This window comes from Podarcis bocagei (assembly GCF_964188305.1).
Source record: "Podarcis bocagei genome assembly, chromosome: 9".
Classification (NCBI taxonomy): Eukaryota; Metazoa; Chordata; class Lepidosauria; order Squamata; family Lacertidae; genus Podarcis; species Podarcis bocagei.
The window spans coordinates 6,395,691-6,414,340 of NC_138134.1; the positions used below are offsets into that span (position 1 = coordinate 6,395,691).

At 47.0% G+C, this 18,650-nt stretch overlaps 2 protein-coding genes across 5 annotated transcripts; one reads left to right on the forward strand and one right to left on the reverse strand.

Annotated features, from left to right (window-relative positions):
• The first annotated feature begins 2,705 nt into the window (after positions 1-2,705).
• Positions 2,706-10,083, forward strand: LOC308594629 (uncharacterized protein). Of its 3 annotated transcripts, XM_081207967.1 has the most exons (12): positions 2,706-3,612; positions 6,660-6,739; positions 7,043-7,074; positions 7,221-7,325; positions 7,474-7,553; positions 7,676-7,781; positions 7,888-7,971; positions 8,204-8,308; positions 8,953-9,004; positions 9,083-9,172; positions 9,275-9,357; positions 10,040-10,083. In XM_081207967.1, exons 1-8 carry the CDS (start codon positions 3,602-3,604, stop codon positions 8,210-8,212), a joined length of 507 nt encoding a protein of 168 aa, XP_081064093.1. In that variant the 5' UTR covers positions 2,706-3,601; the 3' UTR covers positions 8,213-8,308; positions 8,953-9,004; positions 9,083-9,172; positions 9,275-9,357; positions 10,040-10,083. The 3 variants fall into 3 exon arrangements, with proteins under 3 accessions (XP_081064093.1, XP_081064091.1, XP_081064092.1); XM_081207965.1 differs by lacking the exon at positions 8,204-8,308; XM_081207966.1 differs by lacking the exons at positions 8,204-8,308; positions 8,953-9,004; positions 9,083-9,172; positions 9,275-9,357 and having other exon boundaries at positions 7,888-7,994; positions 9,971-10,083.
• Positions 10,084-11,784: 1,701 nt separating this feature from the next.
• RHNO1 (RAD9-HUS1-RAD1 interacting nuclear orphan 1) lies at positions 11,785-18,582 on the reverse strand. 2 transcript variants are annotated; one of them, XM_081207913.1, is made up of 3 exons: positions 18,524-18,582; positions 16,443-16,707; positions 11,785-15,273 (listed from the first exon to the last, which is right to left on the reverse strand). In XM_081207913.1, the coding sequence occupies exons 2-3, from the start codon at positions 16,605-16,607 to the stop codon at positions 14,602-14,604; spliced, it is 837 nt and encodes a 278-aa protein (XP_081064039.1). In that variant the 5' UTR covers positions 16,608-16,707; positions 18,524-18,582; the 3' UTR covers positions 11,785-14,601. The 2 variants fall into 2 exon arrangements, with proteins under 2 accessions (XP_081064039.1, XP_081064040.1); XM_081207914.1 differs by lacking the exon at positions 18,524-18,582 and adding an exon at positions 18,078-18,100.
• Positions 18,583-18,650: the final 68 nt, after the last annotated feature.

Consider the following 18,650-nt stretch of genomic DNA (forward strand, 5'->3'; position numbering starts at 1 on the left):
GGGTGCAGGGGGGGCCGGCCGCACCAGGCGCAACATCTGGGGGTTAGGGTTAGGGGGCGCAAATCCACGGGTTAGGGGGCGCAAATTACTTGCCTTGCCCCGGGTGCTGACAACCCACGCTACGCCACTGTTATATTTCCTGCTGTATTTAGTGACAGGGCGGTATCTGACTAAGTCATACTTGGTGTTGAATCTGATCTGCTCCATACAATTATGGAACAGCTCAGAAACTCAACATTATGAAAACATTGTCTTTTATCTTAAGCAAAACCCAGCAATATGACTAAAACCAAGGCCACCCCACTCTCCTCTCTCATCCCGTGATTCATCATCTTTGAGAGCAAGACAGCACCCCAATCCTCAACAACCAATAAAAAGTGGCTACAAGCAAAATCCCCAAACTGCTTGTTTCCCTTTTTAAAATGTGTTTCTGCAAATTTGAACTTGGGGCAGAACATCATTGGACTGAAAGGTACAACTTGCCCACTTTGTTCCAGAAGCTTCCTTGTGGGACTCATTCAATATGCCCAAGTTCTTGGAAAAAAGTGACAAATGTTTGGAAGACAGAAACAGAAGCCAGTGGTGTGGAGCATACACTAACCTTTCACCCACCAATCATCTGAACAGGGAATTAAAGAGTCCAATTCATTTCACACCAGCAAGCAAACTGACAAACCATTCCTAAGGCAGCACCTCGGAAGACATTTTTGACTTGGAATACTGGAATCCAACCCACCTAGTCATGGCAAGGCTGTATAATCTCGGTCCTGTTACTTAATCCAGAGCATGCAAAAATATTTTCCTTATTCATATATCAATTCCATCCAAGTGTCTCACCTTTAAGTCATAGAATGTAATGTCTCCAAGAACAAGGTACACCTTTACATAGTATAGGGCTTCCTCATCAAGCTCAAGAGGTCCCAGCAGTCCAAAACAAATTACAAAAGAACCTTCAGTGTCCCTTTAGGCATGTAGAGCTTTCCCAATTTAAAACAAAGTTTCAAAAAGGGTGCAAGAAACAGTTTCCCTGTTTGTATCCAGACAGTAACGCTCACAAGTAGCACTTTCAGTATTAAATACAGTTTCCGCAGTTTGACAGTTCTCTTATATCCTGACAGTCCGAAACTTTGGTTTCTTAGTCCTTTATAATCCACAAAGAGGAGGAAAGTTCCAATCCAAATCCAATCAATTAAAACAAAATTATTCCTTATAGTTTCTCAAAAGCAAGTTCAGTCATTGCACAATAATCCAAACTTTTTTGTAATCCCTTTTAAAGCGCTTCCCACTTGTCAGAGTCTTTGCTTTGATTTCTAAGCACGATCGGAAGACGGACTTCCTGTTTGCGTCTCCCGTTTTCAGTCGAATTAATAACTTTAGTCCCGAAAATTTTGTAATCCCTACTCACGGGTATGAAGTTTGAAGTCTGATGTTTCAGGAAGAAAGGTCAGCGCTCATCAGCAGCAGCCACGCGGCTTCGCTTCCACAGAAAGAGCGATGAACTCTCAGCACCGCTCCCCCTTCCACGTTCCGGAGCCCCTTACGGGGTTCCTTCTTCGTTTCTGGGGGGGCTTCTGGTGCCCGCCAAGTCCCACGGCCACGGGCTCACTCTGCCCGTGGTTTTTCTTGATGGGTCACCGCTGTGCCGCAGCGGACGACCCTTTTCTGCAGATCTCCTCTTCAGAGCACGAAGAGGACCGCCATTGCTGTTTCGCGCCGCCTCCGGAAGTCTCCAAACTGTGGCCTGTTGATCCCTTCTCTGTCATCTTCATAAAAGAGTGTTTTGAGTCTTAGATGAGAAGAGGCTGGTTAACTATTTTCCTGCTAACCATTTTCAGCTTTCCCCAGCCACCAATACATACATCTGTTTCCCCTTGCAGGGTTCAAAGTCTGCATTTGTGAAGTAAACCTGCACCATCTGTTTGCCCCCTTTTGGGTGCATTTAGGACAGAAGAAGGGAGTCTTTTTAATCTGTCCAGCTGTGCACACTAAGAGAGAGATGCATCAATATCACATATAGGCATGTGTTCCTCGTACACCTATAAGTTCCCCTTTCACTACTAGTTTGATTAAAAGACACTGGTAATCCCAAGATGGAAACTGCTACTAGGAATCAAAAGGGAAGGTCATTCTCGCTCCTTGGGCTAATTCCACTTGCTACATGAAGCCCCTTTGAAATGAGGCAAGCAATATCTTTCTCCTTTATAAATACAATAGCAGCCTGAGACGGCCCCAAAACAAGGATTGGGAACCTGAGGTTTGGGGGCCAAATGATGCCTCCCAACTCTCCCCAGGCCAGCCCCCTCACTGGCCCTGCCTATGGGCGTTCCCATTCCTGTCTGCAACATCTCCTTGGATTCTGTTAATGTGTCTTGCTTGGCTAGATGGAGACATGCATGTGTGTCCATCACCACTCAGGAGCATCACCACTCAGGAGGGGCCAGGTGGAGCCTGGTCGGGGGGGGTTGCCATGGTTACAGGTGTGGGAATGTTCAGGGATGCAGGAGAGGATATATTGCCTGATAATACCCTTTCCAACTTGTGTTAACAAGTTTACAATTTTACCAGAGTAACATTCCCCCTTTTAAACTTGCAGCGGATGCGTTTGCTCAGGCTCGCTAAAGCCTCTATAATAACTGTTCTGGTATTTTTCCTCTATTTGCTCATAAAAGATAAGACACGACACAGTCTTCTACAAAAGTATAAAAAGATTTACTCACATATCATTCTGTTCACATTCGGATCCCAGAAGGCAGACTTAGCTTAGAAAAGTAACATACACTTGGAAATGCTTCCATAAGAAGACAGTCCCTTTGTCCTCTCTTGGCTGGAGCCAAGGGGGCATCTTTGGCTAAGCAGATGTTGCTTCTTCGATGCATGTAGTGAAAGAGAAAGAGATGGCTGCCCTGCCCTGTGCTTTTATCATTACCTGCACAGGTGAGGCCACACCCGCCTCTAGTTACATGCAGAGGAAGTCTGTCCCAGCCCAGAAGGAAACAGGAAGTTTACCTGCTGGCTGGACAAACGTTCCTCCCCATGTGTAAACATGTTCACTCTAGGAATGTTGTACTTGACTACTCTTGTGTTTCACATCCCACAACAAGGACCTGCCCTCCTTTGTGACATCTCTTGCTTCTCCTTTAAAAGCCACTGACTTGCAGGCGGCCATTGTGGGTTAGTGAGGAGAGGTCAGAGGAGAGAGGAGAGAGGAGGTGGCACGGTTGGTGGACAGTAGGCGGAGGATTAGTGAATTATTCTTTTTTCGTTTTCTTATTTTGATTTCATTTATTACTTTTATTTGATTTATTTGATTTGATTTGATTTATTTTGATTTTCTTTTATTTTCTTTTAACACTTTTATTTATTTCATTGTTTGTTCTTTGTTTTAATATTTTTGTTTTTTGTGCACAGCTGTGCATATTCTGTATATATTTTGTATATTTTTATTTTTTACATAGAGGAGTAGTTAGGGTTAAGTGTAGGGTTAGGGTGGGGGTTAGGTATAGACGTAGGGCAGGGGTTGGGGTTGGGGTCAAATTTAGGCTTGGGTGGGCATTTTAGATAGTTACTTTAGATAGGAGGGTGGGATCTTTTCGTGGACAACATGGGCAGGCTGTAAGTAGCATCCCTTTCTCTTCATCTCTGGGGGTGGTGAGTCTTGGGGTCCCCTGCACAGCCTTGGCTCTCTGGAGAGGCCTGGTCTTTATTCAGTGACACAAACTGGGAGGTTTTTCTGGCGGAAACCTGAGTATCAGGTTTGTCCCTGTCCCTCCCTTGACCTCCACCTTACACCCATTCAGTAAAACAAAGGAAAATATATACGTGGTCCTGTTTCCCAGCCAAGTTGAGTACCACCTATTGTCCTGGCCAAGTCCCCAATCCGTGTAGGTTGGATCCACTCTTGTCTTTGAGATGGCTACCTGTCTGGCACCCAGAGACCAGGAGGGCAGTGATTATCACCCAGGCAGAAGGGTTGCTGTGTACGTGGTCTCATGCTTCAGGGATGATGGCTGCCCCTAGCCATGTCCCAAGTGCCTCCTCTGTTAGCCATCTTCCTTCTGAGCAGAAAAGTGTGTTTAAGGCAGATCAAAGAAAAGGTTTTGCCAAAGAACAATTGTTTTTAGCACCATTATATTGCGAAACAATAGGAAATTATCATCGAAAATTTACACTCTATTATTGGAATATGATTTAAGGATGAATAGGTAAAAGAAACAATGGTCAAATGGGCACAAGGTATTGGCCATACTATATATTTAGAACAATGGGAGAAGTCTGTCGCGAGGATATTCGCTTTACTGCCTGCTATACGACAAAGGGAAATTTTAAAAAAATTCTTTACAGGTGGTATTTAACACCAGTTAAACTCACCAAAATTTATAAATTAAAATCCAACCTTTGTTGGAAATGTAACAAAGAACCTGGATGATAATTCATATGTGGTGGGGTTGCAAGGAAATAAAGAAGTTTTGGGGAATAATACATGGGGAACTTAAGAAAATGCTAAAAAGAACCTTGATAAAAAATCCCGAAGCTTATCCGTTAGGGTTGGTGGGCAAAGACATACCACATATGAAAAAAGCAATATTTTTATATGCAACAACAGCTGCCAGGGTAGTGATTGCTACTATAATAAATAATAATAATAAATTTTATTTATATCCTGCCCTCCCCAGCCAAAGCCGGGCTCAGAGCGGCTGACAACAGTAAAATGATAAAACATTATAAAATCATTTCATTACAAAATTAATTAAATTAAATAAATAATTAAATAAAATACTAAATGGAAATCTCAGGACATACCAACAAAGGAAGAGTGGATTTGTAAATTAAATGAGTATATAGAATTGGCAAAATTAACTTCAGTTATAAGATACCAATCAAATCAAAAGTTAAGAATGGACTGGAAGTATTTCGAAGATATATAATCAAAATATTGTTCTAAAATATTGTCAAAATATTGTTCTAAAAATGACATGTTAATAAAAAATGTAAGCAATAACAAAACAAATATAGAAAGAAGGAAAAATCAGAATTTAACAAAAATAATTTATTATAGAATGCAAGGAAAAAAGGTAGAAAGAAATATAAAGAAGCCAAATTGCTGTGGAGGGAAGTAGAGGGTAGGTGGTGGGTTTTATAAGTAAGTGTATAATTATGCAATTGTTGTAATTTAGATATATTTTATGTGAGGAAATCATTGGGAATTTTGGTTATTATGTTATATATGTTAAGTTTCAATAAAGATATTTGAAAATTAAAACAACAACAACATGTTTGAGAGAGTCTTTAAACCTCTTTTGTTGGCCACCAGCATTATGCCTTCCATTTTTAAGTTTGGAATAGAATAGTTGCTTTGGAAGACGATAATCAGGCATCCGAATCACATGATCTGTCCAACGAAGCTGATGTTGAAAAATCATTGCTTCAACACTGGTGATCTTTGCTTCTTCCAGGACACTGGTATTAGTTTGCCTGCCTTCCCAAGTGGTGTGTTACATTTTTCAGAGAAACCATTGATGGAATATTTCAAGGAGTTGGAGATGGCATTTATAAGTGGTCCATGTTTCACAAGCGTACAGCTGGGTTGGTAGTACAAGAGCCTAGACTGAAACACAAAAGACTAGTTTCAATGGACCAAGAATGGTTTTCATGGCTGGTTCAACTTCTGACTTTTCCCTTTTCCCAGTGGGAATTCCTACCTGTAGAGCAGAGGCCATGGCTGGTCGGCAGCTGCAGTGCCTGTGTGCTTTGTTCTGTTGTTGTTGTTGTTTAGTCGTTTAGTCGTGTCCGACTCTTCGTGACCCCATGGACCAGAGCACACCAGGCACTCCTGTCTTCCACTGCCACCCGCAGTTTGGTCCAACTCATGTTGGTAGCTTTGAGAACACTGTCCAGCCATCTCGTTCTCTGTCATCCCCTTCTCCTTGTGCCCTCAGTGCTTTGTTCTAGACAGACTGCTGTTTTGTGGCACTCACTGGTTGCTACTGGACAGTTCTTTGGATAGCCTGAGCGGATTGGTTGAGTGCCTTGCGAGCGAAAGGCTCAGCCTTCATTAGGGCAAATGTTCTACCCTTGTTTATGGGAGCCTTTGGAATAGAAAAAGGAAAGGACTGTGTCAGGATGTGTTTTGTGGGGACATTTGTAGAAGTGAAGGTGTTGATTTGGGGTACAGTCAGGGGGGTATGGTGCCTTCTGGAGGGGGAAACCCCCCGCCACCCTTTCCAAAAATTCCGGTAACAGTGTTAAGAATGACCCAAAGCTCTCCCCTCTCCCTATTTTTTTTCCATTTGCTTCATGAAATTTATACACTGCTTGACTGCATGAATGAGGGGGCCAGGCTCTCTGGGTCCTGGCATGGCCGTAGCTCTTGAATCCAGAGCACTTGGGACCTCCTTTCTCTCTTTGCCAGCCCTTCATGCTCTGGGCTGCCTCTTTCAGGCTCTGATGATGCCCCTTCAGGTCACTGAACTGCAGAGAGATGGAAGGAATTGGTCATGATGGGCTGGCAAAGATCAATTAGGCTCCACATATGTATTTCTGTTCTGCCAATTCGGAAGGTTCACTGTTTTCTCCAGATGCCCCTCCTCACACACAAACCCCCTCCCCCAAGAATTGGGGCTGCCGGCATCTGAGTCGCTCTCTCCTCTCATCTTTTCTAGGATCAGGTGCTTAAGGTGCCTGTTCAGGCACTGCCACAGGGTGGCCCCCCAGCAAGACCCACAGCAGCCTGTGGCACCAGGTGAGGAAGTGGCCCTCCTTTTTCGGACAGAGGAGGGCAGGAATGGGTCAACCTGTTTTGTGGGGTCCAGGGAAGGAAGCAGGGGACTGGGCTGCGGGGCATGGCTGGGGGGGGCAGTTGTCAGGAGGAGGGGCACCTTCCCTGGGGAGCCACATTCTGGGGTAAGGAGGCCAGGACTGGCCCCCAAGGCCTGGGGTGTCCCATCCCTGTAGCAGAACTTGGAATCCAGGAGAGAACTCTTGGAATAGCTTTGCCAGGTGCTCAGGGACGGACTCACCTGTCCCCATGTCCTTCTGTTTGCAGTTCTGCTGCGGTTCCGCATCCCAGCCCCAGGGGTGAGTATTGGAGAAAACAAGAGCAGGGACTGGATCCCTCAGACCTGCCCCCCGCTGCCCGGGCTCTTTGCCCCCCACTCTGCACTCTCAGATGCAGCGAAGCCCTCCCCTCATGAGGAACTGACAGCCTGACTTTTGCATTTCAGCTGCTGGAGGATGAACAGCGCTACCTCCTGGGGGTCATCCAGAGCTGCCAGGCAGCTGAGCTCAGGGGGCTCCGATCCAAGCAGGAGACAGCCCAAGCCATTCTGGTGAGTGATGGGGGGTGTGGGGGGAAGGGGTTGTGCATCTGCGGAGAGGAGGACCCTGCCGGCTTAGGCCATGGGGTTGTCATTCCCTTGCAAAGCCAAGCCTGGTGTTTGGGGTTGGAGCTGATTTTCCTCCTCTATTCTCTTCTAGGACATCTTGGGGCCCCTGGAGCACTTCAGGGATCGCCCCCTGACCCTGGCCCTTGCCTTGGAGGCCCTCCTCCAGCTAAGGTGAGTGGGGTCTTTGGTGTGGATGGGGTTGTGGGTGGGGGGCAGAACTCCAGGGGGAAAGAGCAGGCGGGAGGGAGAAGGGGGCAAGGGAGACTCTAACCCTCTCCCTTTCATCTCTGCAGCACCATGAGGCCCAAATTCAGCTGCGATATGATCAGTGCAATCCTGCACAGGACCTTGGAGGCCGTGCTGAAAGGGGCCAAGGAGGAGGAGGAGGAGGAGAGAGAAGTATGTCCTTTGTTTTGACTTCCCTTCACAGGCTCTTTCTTCTTCTTCGTCACACACTTGCAGAATCCAACCCAGCACTCAAACTCTCTTCTCTCTTTTCCCGCAGGAACTGAAGAGGCACTTCCGGCTCCTGCTGGGGAGTCTCCTTATGGAAGCCCCCAACCCTGGCACCCTCCTCCAGCTTCTCAGTGTAAGTGTCCCGATGGCATCGGGGTGGTTTTAGGGTTGTCCCTCCCATCCCTTACCCAACGGTCTGCCCCATTTCTGGGGCACAGAGCCTGTTTGGCCCCCAAATTGGCCCAAGACAAAAGCTGGCAAACCCTCATGGTGCAGAAGTGCCAGGGACTCCGTGGTGGGGGCAGTGGGGGCCCCACTTTGGCCCAGACTGGCCCCTGACTCTGAGACGCTCTTTCCTCCTGCAGGACCTCTGAGGATATGCCCTGGGGGAAAGTGGGGAGGCTCAAGAACTAGCGGCCAGCAGCATTTCCTTGCTGCTGGTCGTTGCCCGGAAATTCCCCAACCTCAGAGTAAGTACAGTGGTGCCTCGCAAGACGAAAAGAATCCGTTCTGTGATTCTCTTCGTCTAGCGGTTTTTTCGTCTTGAGAAGCAAGCCCATTGAAGGATTAACGGATTAGCGCTATTAGCAGCTTTTAGTGGCTTATCTGCTGATCGGATCAGCTGATAAGTGGCTTAGCGGCTTAGAAAAAGGGGGGTAGGGGAAAAAACCCGCAGGAACTCACAAGACATTGTCGTCTTGCGAAGCAAGCCCATAGGAGATTCGTTTTGCGAAGCACCTCCAAAACGGAAAACTCTTTCGTCTAGCGAGTTTTCCGTCTTGCGAGGCATTCGTCTTGCGGGGCACCACTGTACCTTGCCTTCTTCTATTCATTTCTTTGGTTACTTCCATCCCCCCAAGATCACATCCCCAAGTGATCTTTAAGGCAAATGATGTGGTGTGTGTCCCTGGGGGCCAGGATGAGGCCAGAGGCTTTTCCTGCCTCCTTTCCTGCTGCTGCCCTTCCACCTCTGCCCAGGAGGCTACAGGGCCCAGGGAGGTCCTCTGGAACAAGGGATTGGGCCCAAGACAGAGGGAGACCCGTACTTCCTGGCTTGGCGCTGCTTCTGTGCTCTCTTGCTCCCATCTGACCCCGATTTTTCTTTCCTCTGCAGATGACAGTAGTTCGGCCAGACCTGGCTTGCTTCCGCCTGAAGCCGAAAGAAGGTAAACCTTGGAGACAGCGACCTTTGACTAAAGGCCTGTCGGGAAATCTCATTTTCATTTTCATTCTCTTCCATCTAGATGACATCATCATTGAAGATTTATAGGTAGTGCGGACCTCGGGCTCCACTGGACGCCAGAGAGAGGCCAACATCCAAATGCACTCAGCAGGTAAGACTTTCTCAGAAGCCCATCTGTAGTTAGAGATGCCCTGTTTTACCTGTGAGAGAAGCAGGCACTCCTGGCATCCTGCTTACCTTTTTTCTCTTGCAGGTGACAGAATGATGCCGGCAAGACCTCCTTCTCCATCTTTTCATGGGGGAAGAAGGGACGCAGTGGCTGTGGGACCAGATCAGGTAGGGGGAAGCTGCCTTGTGGGGACAGAGGCCAAGGGGTGGAACGATCTCATGGACTGGTTGGGCACAGAAGAATGGTGGGAGGAAGCAGCTGGACAACCAGAAAGGGAAGACGTCTCAGAGCCCAGGGAGCGGAGGGGGGACAAGGGGAAGCAGTCAGAGGGAGAAGAGGCCAGGGAACCAGGGGAGGAGAGCCAATGGGTCTCAAACCCTCGGTGGGTGAGGGACTTTCCCGTGTCAGAAGACCGACTCCGGCAGATGGAGTGGACGAGATCCAGAGGGAGCTGTTTGTGCACATGCCGTAGAGGGAAGTGAGGGGCCGATGGGGCTCATCCCCCCGGAAGGGAGGAGCCCATCGAGGAGAACTCTGATTCTAAACCTCTGCTGCCTCGTGGGATGGCTTTGGGAGAAGAGTGGAGTCCCTAAGATGGTTGGGTGGCATTTTGTAGGCCTCCTTCTGGCAACTCCTGCAGCCCAGCTGGGGCCTTATGCCTTGCTCTTCTTTCCTCTGGACCACCTCAGGGAGGCTGAGGGGGGAGGGTCTTGCTGTCTGGGCACAGGGTTGACACCTTTGTTTTGGCAAAAGACAGGACAGGGCAGGGGACAGAGAGAGAGCCGAAAATTGTTAACATTATTTTGCCTCAAAAGATCTCACGGAATCTTGGGTTTTTCAATTCCTTAGGATATATGATCTACTCCCTGTGTAACTCCACGTGTCAAGAAGAACTGGAAGAGAATGGAATAAAAATAAATATTTTTAAATGGATTTTGAATAAATGCTCAATAGATTATTATTGTTTTGAATTTCATTGTGTTCATTGTCTTCCATTGATCTGGACACTTTTGTTGTTGCAGCCTAAAATAGTATTAGCATTTTTTGCTGCTGCATCACTCTCAGGTTGACTCATGTTAAGCTTGTGGTCCACTAAGATCCCTAGATCCTTTTCCCTACCAGCAAACCAGGTGTCCCTCATCTTCTATTGGTGCAGCTGGTTCTTCCTGCCAAAGTGCAGAACCTTAGATTGGCTACAGGTCCTCTTTGCTCACCACCAGGGAGTGACCATGTCGCAGTCAGTGCTGTGGTAGCTCCGTGTGGCATTAACACAGTTCAGTGCAATCGCCTGGTGACAATCCAGTCCAGCTGGTGCCAGTGACCTGAGATCTAAGATGTCTCCAGAGCGCTGAGTGTTTTGCCTTGGTAGAGCATACCATGTTTGTGACGCTGAGGCTGTGGTATGAGCACAGTTCAGGTAGGCTTTGTCTGTTCTTGTTCAGGCTCCCGATACCAAGGGGGCCTCTGCGGTTATCCCAGCTGTCATGAACTCTTCCAGCAGGAATAGTAATAGTAATAATAACAATAATTTTATACCCCACCCATCTGGTTGGGTTTCCCCAGCAAAACACAAAAAAACCAGAATAAAACTTCAAACATTAAAAACTTCCCTAAACAGTGGATGCATGATTTTTTTGATGCTGCCTACAGACTAAGACAGGGACGCGGGTGGCGCTGTGGGTAAAACCTCAGTGCCTAGGACTTGCCAATCAGAAGGTCGGCGGTTCGAATCCCGCAGCGGGGTGCGCTCCCGTCTTTCGGTCCTAGCTCCTGCCCACCTAGCAGTTCGAAAGCACCCCTAAGTGCAAGTAGATAAATAGGTACCGCTTTATAGTGGGAAGGTAAATGGCGTTTCCGTGTGCTGCGCTGGTGCAGGCTTGCCAGAGCAGCTTCGTCACGCTGGCCACGTGACCCGGAAGTGTCTGCGGACAGCGCTGGCTCCCGGCCTCTCAGCGCACAACCCTAGAGTCGGACACGACTGGCCCGTACGGGCAGGGGTACCTTTACCTTTACAGACTAAGACAGGGATGCGGGTGGCACTGTGGGTTAAACCACAGAGCCTAGGACTTGCCGTTCAGAAGGTCGGAGGTTTGAATCCCTGCCACGGGGTGAGCTCCCATTGCTCGGTCCCTGCTCCTGCCAACCTAGCAGTTCGAAAGCACGTCAAAGTGCAAGTAGATCAATAGCTACCGCTCCAGCGGGAAGGTAAACGGCGTTTCCATGCGCTGCTCTGGTTTCACCAGAAGTGGCTTAGTCATGCTGGCCACATGACCTGGAAGCTGTACACCGGCTCCCTCGGCCAATAAAGCATGATGAGTGCTGCAACCCCAGAGTCGGCCACGACTGGACCTAATGGTCAGGAGTCCCTTTACCTTTACTTTACAGACTAAGACTTGTCTACAGTATCATGGCAGTTTTACTTAATTTGAATGAAAAAATCATGAATTCACGAGGATCCGTTTAAAATAACCTGGATCCACCTTTTACCTGTTTCCCTTATTAGGGAACAAGCCTCATTGAATTCAGCAGGGCTTACTTCCGAGTAATATAGGGCTTCTTTGGCAAGAATCCACACGTGAAACTCTGGCAAGGTGTTTATTTTTATTTTTATTTTATTTTTATAATGTTTACATTATTTTTATAATGTTTACAGCAGCTCTGCAAGGGAGAAAACCAGAACTGACCACATCCCTGTGACCCATGAGCCCCCCTGCCAGGTCCACCAGACACCAGCTATCACTGCCAACAACATGAATTCAGTTTCTTACCCACCCTTCAACATAGTCCCAAGGCAGGATCTTCCTGTCTAATTCAGTGGCCTGTCTAATTCAGTATACAGTCATACCTTGGTTTTCTAACAGAATACATTCAGAAATGTTCAGAAACCAAGGCATGGCTCCCAATTGGCCGCAGGAGCTTTCTGCAGCCAAATGGAAGCTGTGGAAGCCGTGCTGGACGTTCGGCTTCCGAGACAAAATTTGCAAACTGGAACACCTCCTTCCAGGTTTGCGGTGTTCAAATTCCATGTTGTTCATGAACTAAGCTGTTCAAAAACAAAGGCACAACTGTACTTGACACTAAAAGGCAGTGGCTCTCTGGGGTTTCAGGCAGGATTCATCCCCACCTCTAACTGGCAACATCAGGGATTGTACCTAGGATTTTCTACATGACCCTCCCCAAGTTAATTATTTACAAAATATGAACCCACATACGTCAAATTTGCTTTACACAAAATTTGTGGCCAGCCCTTGGTTTCTGGGGGCCCTTGGGCGCCTCCATTTCCTCAAACTACACCTTCTTAAAGCCACTCCTTCAAACTAATGTGGGGCAACCTTCTATTGCTAAAGGCAAGTTTGAGGATTCAGTAGATGTCTTCTTAATTCTGCCAATAACCTTAGCTGGCTGCCTCCAGGAACTACAATTGTCTGCAAGGGATTCCGTCATGGCAAGGTGAATGTTGCCAGCCTTCATGTCACATTTGCAGACATCTTTGTAACACCGAGTTGATCTGCCAACGGGCCTGGTGCATGAAACCAGCTCCCCATAGAGCACATCCTTCAGGATCCTCCCATCTTCTATTCTGTGGACATGACCCAGCCAGGATAGACATTGATGAGACAGAAGTGAGAACATACTGGGAATGTGGGCTCAGGAGAGCACATCTTTCTTTGAGACTCTATCCTACCATGTGGTGCCCCAAATCTTCCTGATGCAGGTAGGTAGCCTTGTTGGTCTGCTGTAGTTGAAACAAAATAAAAAAATTCCTTCCAGTAGCACCTTAAAAAGGTATAGGGACCCCTGACCATTAGGTCCAGTTATGGCCGACTCTGGGTTTGTGGCGCTCATCTCGTTTTATTGGCCGAGGGAGCTGGCGTACAGCTTCCAGGTCATGCGGCCAGCATGACTAAGCCGCTTCTTGTGAACCAGAGCAGCACACAGAAACGCCATTTACCTTCCCGCCGGAATGGTACCTATTTATCTACTTGCACTTTGATGTGCTTTTAAACTGCTAGGTTGGCAGGAGCTGGGACCGAGCAACGGGAGCTCACCCCGTCTCGGGGATTCGAACTGCTGACCTTCTGATCGGCAAGTCCTAGGCTCTGTGGTTTAACCCACAGTGCCACCTGCACCTTAGAGACCAACTAAGTTTGTTATTGAACTTTTGTGTGCATGCACACTTCTTCAGATATGAAAGCTCATACCAATAAAAAAACTTAGTTGGTCTCTAAGGTGCTTCCTGATGCAGTGCATGTGGAAGGCACTGAGCTGTTGCTTCTGGTGAATGTAAGTTATTGATGACTCACCACCATAAAGCAGCATGCCAAACACTTGGCCTGAGGAAATAATTTAGGATTTTGTGATTTAAAGGGCCACAAAAATTAAGTTGTAAAGCAAACTGCTTTATTAATAAAATGTTTGTCACTGCATTTTTTAATAACCACACTGACAGGACAATGCTTTTATTAGGGTATTTAAAAAAAACACACAAAATAATCACTAAGCTTTGTATGATGTTATAGGGAGTGGTAAATATGTGGGATGGGGTTCCATGTTTTAAGTTCATATTGACTCCTTGCCCGCCTGCCCCCGACTGAATAAATAAAAGGTGCTTGGGATCCCCCAGCTATGCAAACTCATGTCCTCCAGAACCAAAAGCTATGTTGTTTTACACCATATTGTCCCACAGACTAATTTTGCTGAAGGATGAAGCAATTAATCATAAAATGAAATAGCTTTTATATAGAAAATCTGCACGAAGCATCCTCCGTGAATATATACAAAGAATGAGATAACCCAAAACATGTCTGTGTTGACTGGTCTAATGAAAAATATAAAGAGGCATTTCCCACATGCCCTCCCTCTTTCCAAGAGCAGCAAAGGCACAAAAGCATGAACAAGTAATTCCTTCCAGCACTGCTGTAAGTAAATCAGGGTAATTTCCTACATGAAGCATAATAGAGGCAGTAAAGACTGTACAACACTGCTGGCTGTCTCCATACTGAAGTCATGGCAGAGATCAGTAGTGAAGTCATGGAATACAGAAATAACTTGGTACTGTATTCATTTAAACTAGGGGAGGTACGATAAGGAATGTCTTTCCAGAAACACCAGACCTTTTTGGTTTGATTGATTTATAAAATGCCCCTGTGCTTTATCTTGCAAGTATACCACCTTCTCAAATTATTTAGACAGTTTATCATACACAAAAACCTTTTGTTCAATCTATTTTTCCACTCCAGGTTTAGAAGTACTGAAAGCAGTTTTTGACAGGGGCATTGCTGCTTTTGGTACCCAGCTGTCACTTCTAGGCAAACACGTTTGCATTTTTTAAACTATAAAAACCTGCAAAATCTGTTTAGACTGGATGAACACACCACAAACAGAGATTGATCTTTCAAAACTATTTTAAACTATTGGCTATCTTCAGCCCCACTAAGCACTGCACTCATTTGTGTCTTCACTAAGACGTCCCTGGTGCTCAGCATTCCTTTTTCTCTGAGGTATTTCCTTAAGAGAGATCGACTCCGCCATGTTACCTTAACTCCATATTCGTCCTCAGGAGTGTCCTCGACCAAGACAGATGTAGCCTCAAAGTCATTAGAAATATCCTCACCAACATGATTACTAAATGGGCCAGGAGTAAAGCTATCCATCTGGGGCAGACAATAATTATGGGCCTCAATGGAGGGCTGTTCTGCAGTGCATCTCTCTGGTGGGCTGAATGCAACTGGGTCGGCATAAGGAGATAAGGGGCAGGGACAAGGATTTTCCATCCCAGCCCTAGAATTGCTTGTAGGGTTGATAGAAGCTGGAGTAGAAAGAGCCCTTGGCTGGTTACAGCATGTCTCAAAGTTTCCTGCTTGTCCACCAAAGTCCAAAGGGTGTTGTGAAGTCCCCACAGCACAGGATCCTGTTTTTGCATTCTCAAACATTAGTGGAGAAAACTTGTAGGCTGCAGGCCTCCAACGCCTTCCTGCCACCACAGGGATGGCATGGTTGGTATCCTTTATTTTCACGTTTGGGGAACCGTGGCACCACCTCTGGAGACCCAGTGATCTGGCACTCTCAAACTGTGGAATTATCTGAGAAAAATAAGCAATAATAATAAGCTAACACAAGCATCCCTATTTCAAATACCTTAATGTACACTCTTAGTAATCTTTGCAATAGTTCTGCAACATAAGTCTGTATTATCCCCATATTACAGTTGAAGGCAGTGTAAGAAATTAGCAGATGATGGATAAATGCTTCATTTAACCCTTTGCTATGCATATTCTAAATCAAGGGTTTCCAAACCTTCTACCCCCAGGGCCCATGTAAGAGGACTAAGAATTACTCAGTCACAAAATGAAAGTACAAGAGTGGAGCCATTAATAAGTGGGCAGAGGTAGGGATTGGCTTATCAGCTCCGATGACCGATACCATTTTCTCATTGATAGCCAATCCCTCTTTGGAAATTGCTAGAAAGGGTTGTGCAAACATTATATTGTATTTATATTCATTTTCTAAATATCCAGATTTTAAAAAACAAAAACCAAATCTCATGCATGTGATTTACAGTAATCCTATGCGTATTTGCTCAAAAGTACGACTCACTGAGTTCAAGAGGTTACATCCAAGTAAATGTGCATGCAATTGTTACCTTATTATTTTATTATTTCCCTCTCATGAAGAGAAGTAAGGCACCAAACTGCCAGAATTATGAGCAAAATAAGCACCGTAATGGTTTCATAGCTGCAAGCCGAGCTCTTCCTTGTCTTCTGTTGGCAATTTCCAGAAAGACAGTTACAAAATCAGTGTCCCACAGCACCATAAAACACTCAACCGTTTTTTATGGCATCTGCTTAGTGGTCAAGAACCTACATCTGATACAAATGTTGAAACAGAGTCAAGTTTGAAATGTTTTATGAACAGAATTCCACTGAAATAACTGTATCCAGGACTGAAAGAGAATTTGGGGGTATGAACAGTTTTAAACTATTTTGTAGGCCAAAATAATCTAAAGCGATAGTTGTACAGGTAAAGAGAGATAAGAATAATTAACAAGAGCTGGGTTTTCCAAGGAAATATGGGCAGGCAAGCTTAAAAAAAAGAATAATAATAACTTGTGGTCTTATTTTGCAAGGCAAGGGCAGGATAGTGAGCTTTTGAACACAGAGCACAGAAAACAGTGAGGACACCAAGCAAGCGCTGCAGTTGTGCATTAACAGTACATCCCCACAATATAAAGGAAAAGACAAGAAGACCATACCCACGTACTCCCAATCTGATTTACTGGTTTGGTGGGTACACATCTTGGACTGCTCCCTGGATGAAGTGGCGTCCCATAGGGGTACACAAGCCCCTCTTTGGGGGCCTCAGTGAACAAGAGCTCTCCTTTCCATCCTTTGCTCACACGCCTCCTCTTTGGAGGCATCAACAGCTTCGAATAAAATGTTCAGCTTCATGGTGTCCCCGATGTCAGTGGGGAAAAACCGAATGGCACTCCTTACGAGTGGGACAATCTGCTTCTAGACCTGCAGAGAGAAAAACAGTGCGCTTCTGCCATCGATTGTTTGCTTGAGATCGTCTTGCGTTCTAGCTCAAGAACAACGATCTCCACAAAAATGAATTTATCTTTAATATGGTGGACCCCCCTCCCTTGGTTGCCTTCTGATGCTCCCGATCATAGCTGTCAGCTTTTCCCTTTTCTTGCGAGGAATCCTATTCGGAATAAGGGGATTTCCCTTTAAAAAAGGGAAAAGTTGACAGCTATGCTCCCGATTCTTAACTTTTTTTAAAAGTTCCCTGGCAGCCCTGCTGCTAATAATAATAATAATAATAATAATAATAATTTATTATTTATACCCCGCCCATCTGGCTGGGTCCCCCCAGTAACTCTGGGCGGCTTCCAACAAAACACTAAAGAGAGCCAGTGTGGTGTAGTGGTTAAGAGCGGTAGTCTCGTAATCTGGGGAACCGGGTTCGCGTCTCCGCTCCTCCACATGCAGCTGCTGGGTGACCTTGGGCCAGTCACACTTCTTTGAAGTCTCTCAGCCCCACTCACCTCACAGAGTGTTTGTTGTGGGGGAGGAAGGGAAAGGAGAATGTTAGCCGCTTTGAGACTCCTTAAAGGGAGTGAAAGGCGGGATATCAAATCCAAACTCTTCTTCTTCTTCTAAAATGCAATAACCTATTAAACATTAAAAGCTTCCCTAAACAGGGCTGCCTTCAGATATCTTCTAAAAGTTGGGTAGTTATTTTTCTCTTTGACATCTGGTGGGAGGGCGTTCCACAGGGTGGGCACCACCACCAAGAAAGCTCTCTGCCTGGTTCCCTGGAACCTCACTTCTTGCAGGGAGGGAACCACCAGTAGGCCCTTGGAACTGGACCTCAGCGTCCGGGCACAACGATGGGGGTGGAGACACTCCTTCAGGTATACAGGACCAAGGCCATTTAGGGCTTTAAAGGTCAGCACCAACACCTTAAATTGTGCTCGGAAACGTACTGGGAGCCAATTTAAGTCTTTCAAGACCGGTGTTATATGGTCTCGGCGGCCGCTCCCAGTCACCAGTCTAGCTGCTGCATTCTGGATTAATTGCAGTTTCCGTGTCACCTTCAAAGGTAGCCCCACACAGAGCGCATTGCAGTAGTCCAAGCGGGAGATAACCAGAGCATGCACCACTCTGGCAAGACAGTCCGTGGTCAGATAGGGTCTCAGCCTGCGTACCAGATGGAGCTGGTAGACAGCCGCCCTGGACACAGAATTAACCTGCACCTCCATGGACAGCTGTGAGTCCAAAATGACTCCCAGGCTGCACACCTGGTCCTTCAGGAGCACAGTTACCCCATTCAGGACCAGGGAATCCTCCACACCTGCTCGCCTCCTGTCCCCCAAAAACAGTACTTCTGTCTTGTCAGGATTCAACCTCAATCCATTAGCCACCATCCATCCTCCAACCGCCTCCAGGCACTCACACAGGACCTTCACCGCCTTCACTGGTTCTGATTTGAAAGAGAGGTAGAGCTGGGTACCATCCGTATATTCAGTGGCGTAGCGTGGGTTGTCAGCACTCGGGGCAAGGCAAGTAATTTGCGCCCCCTAACCCGTGGATTTGCGCCCCCTAACCCTAACCCCCAGATGTTGCGCCGGTGCAGCCCGCCCCCCCTGCACCCCCCACGCTACGCCACTGCGTATATTGATGGCCACCCAGCCCAACCCCCCTGATCTCTCCCGGCCCCTTTCCTTGTTTCGGCTGAGCATGTGGCCCGCAGCCTCCTTAGAGGGTCCTGCCGCGGCCCCCTCCCCGAGGGCTCCCCCCCCCCGCTTGGGGGCAGCGCCGCCAGACGCACCGCGATCTCGGAGGGATCCCGCCGAAGCCCCCGCTCCGGAGCGCGGCCTTGTCTCCGCCCACAGCCCGCCGAAGCCCCGCCCCCGCTCTAGGCACCCTGACGCTCTCTGCTCTTCTTCTGCCCCGAT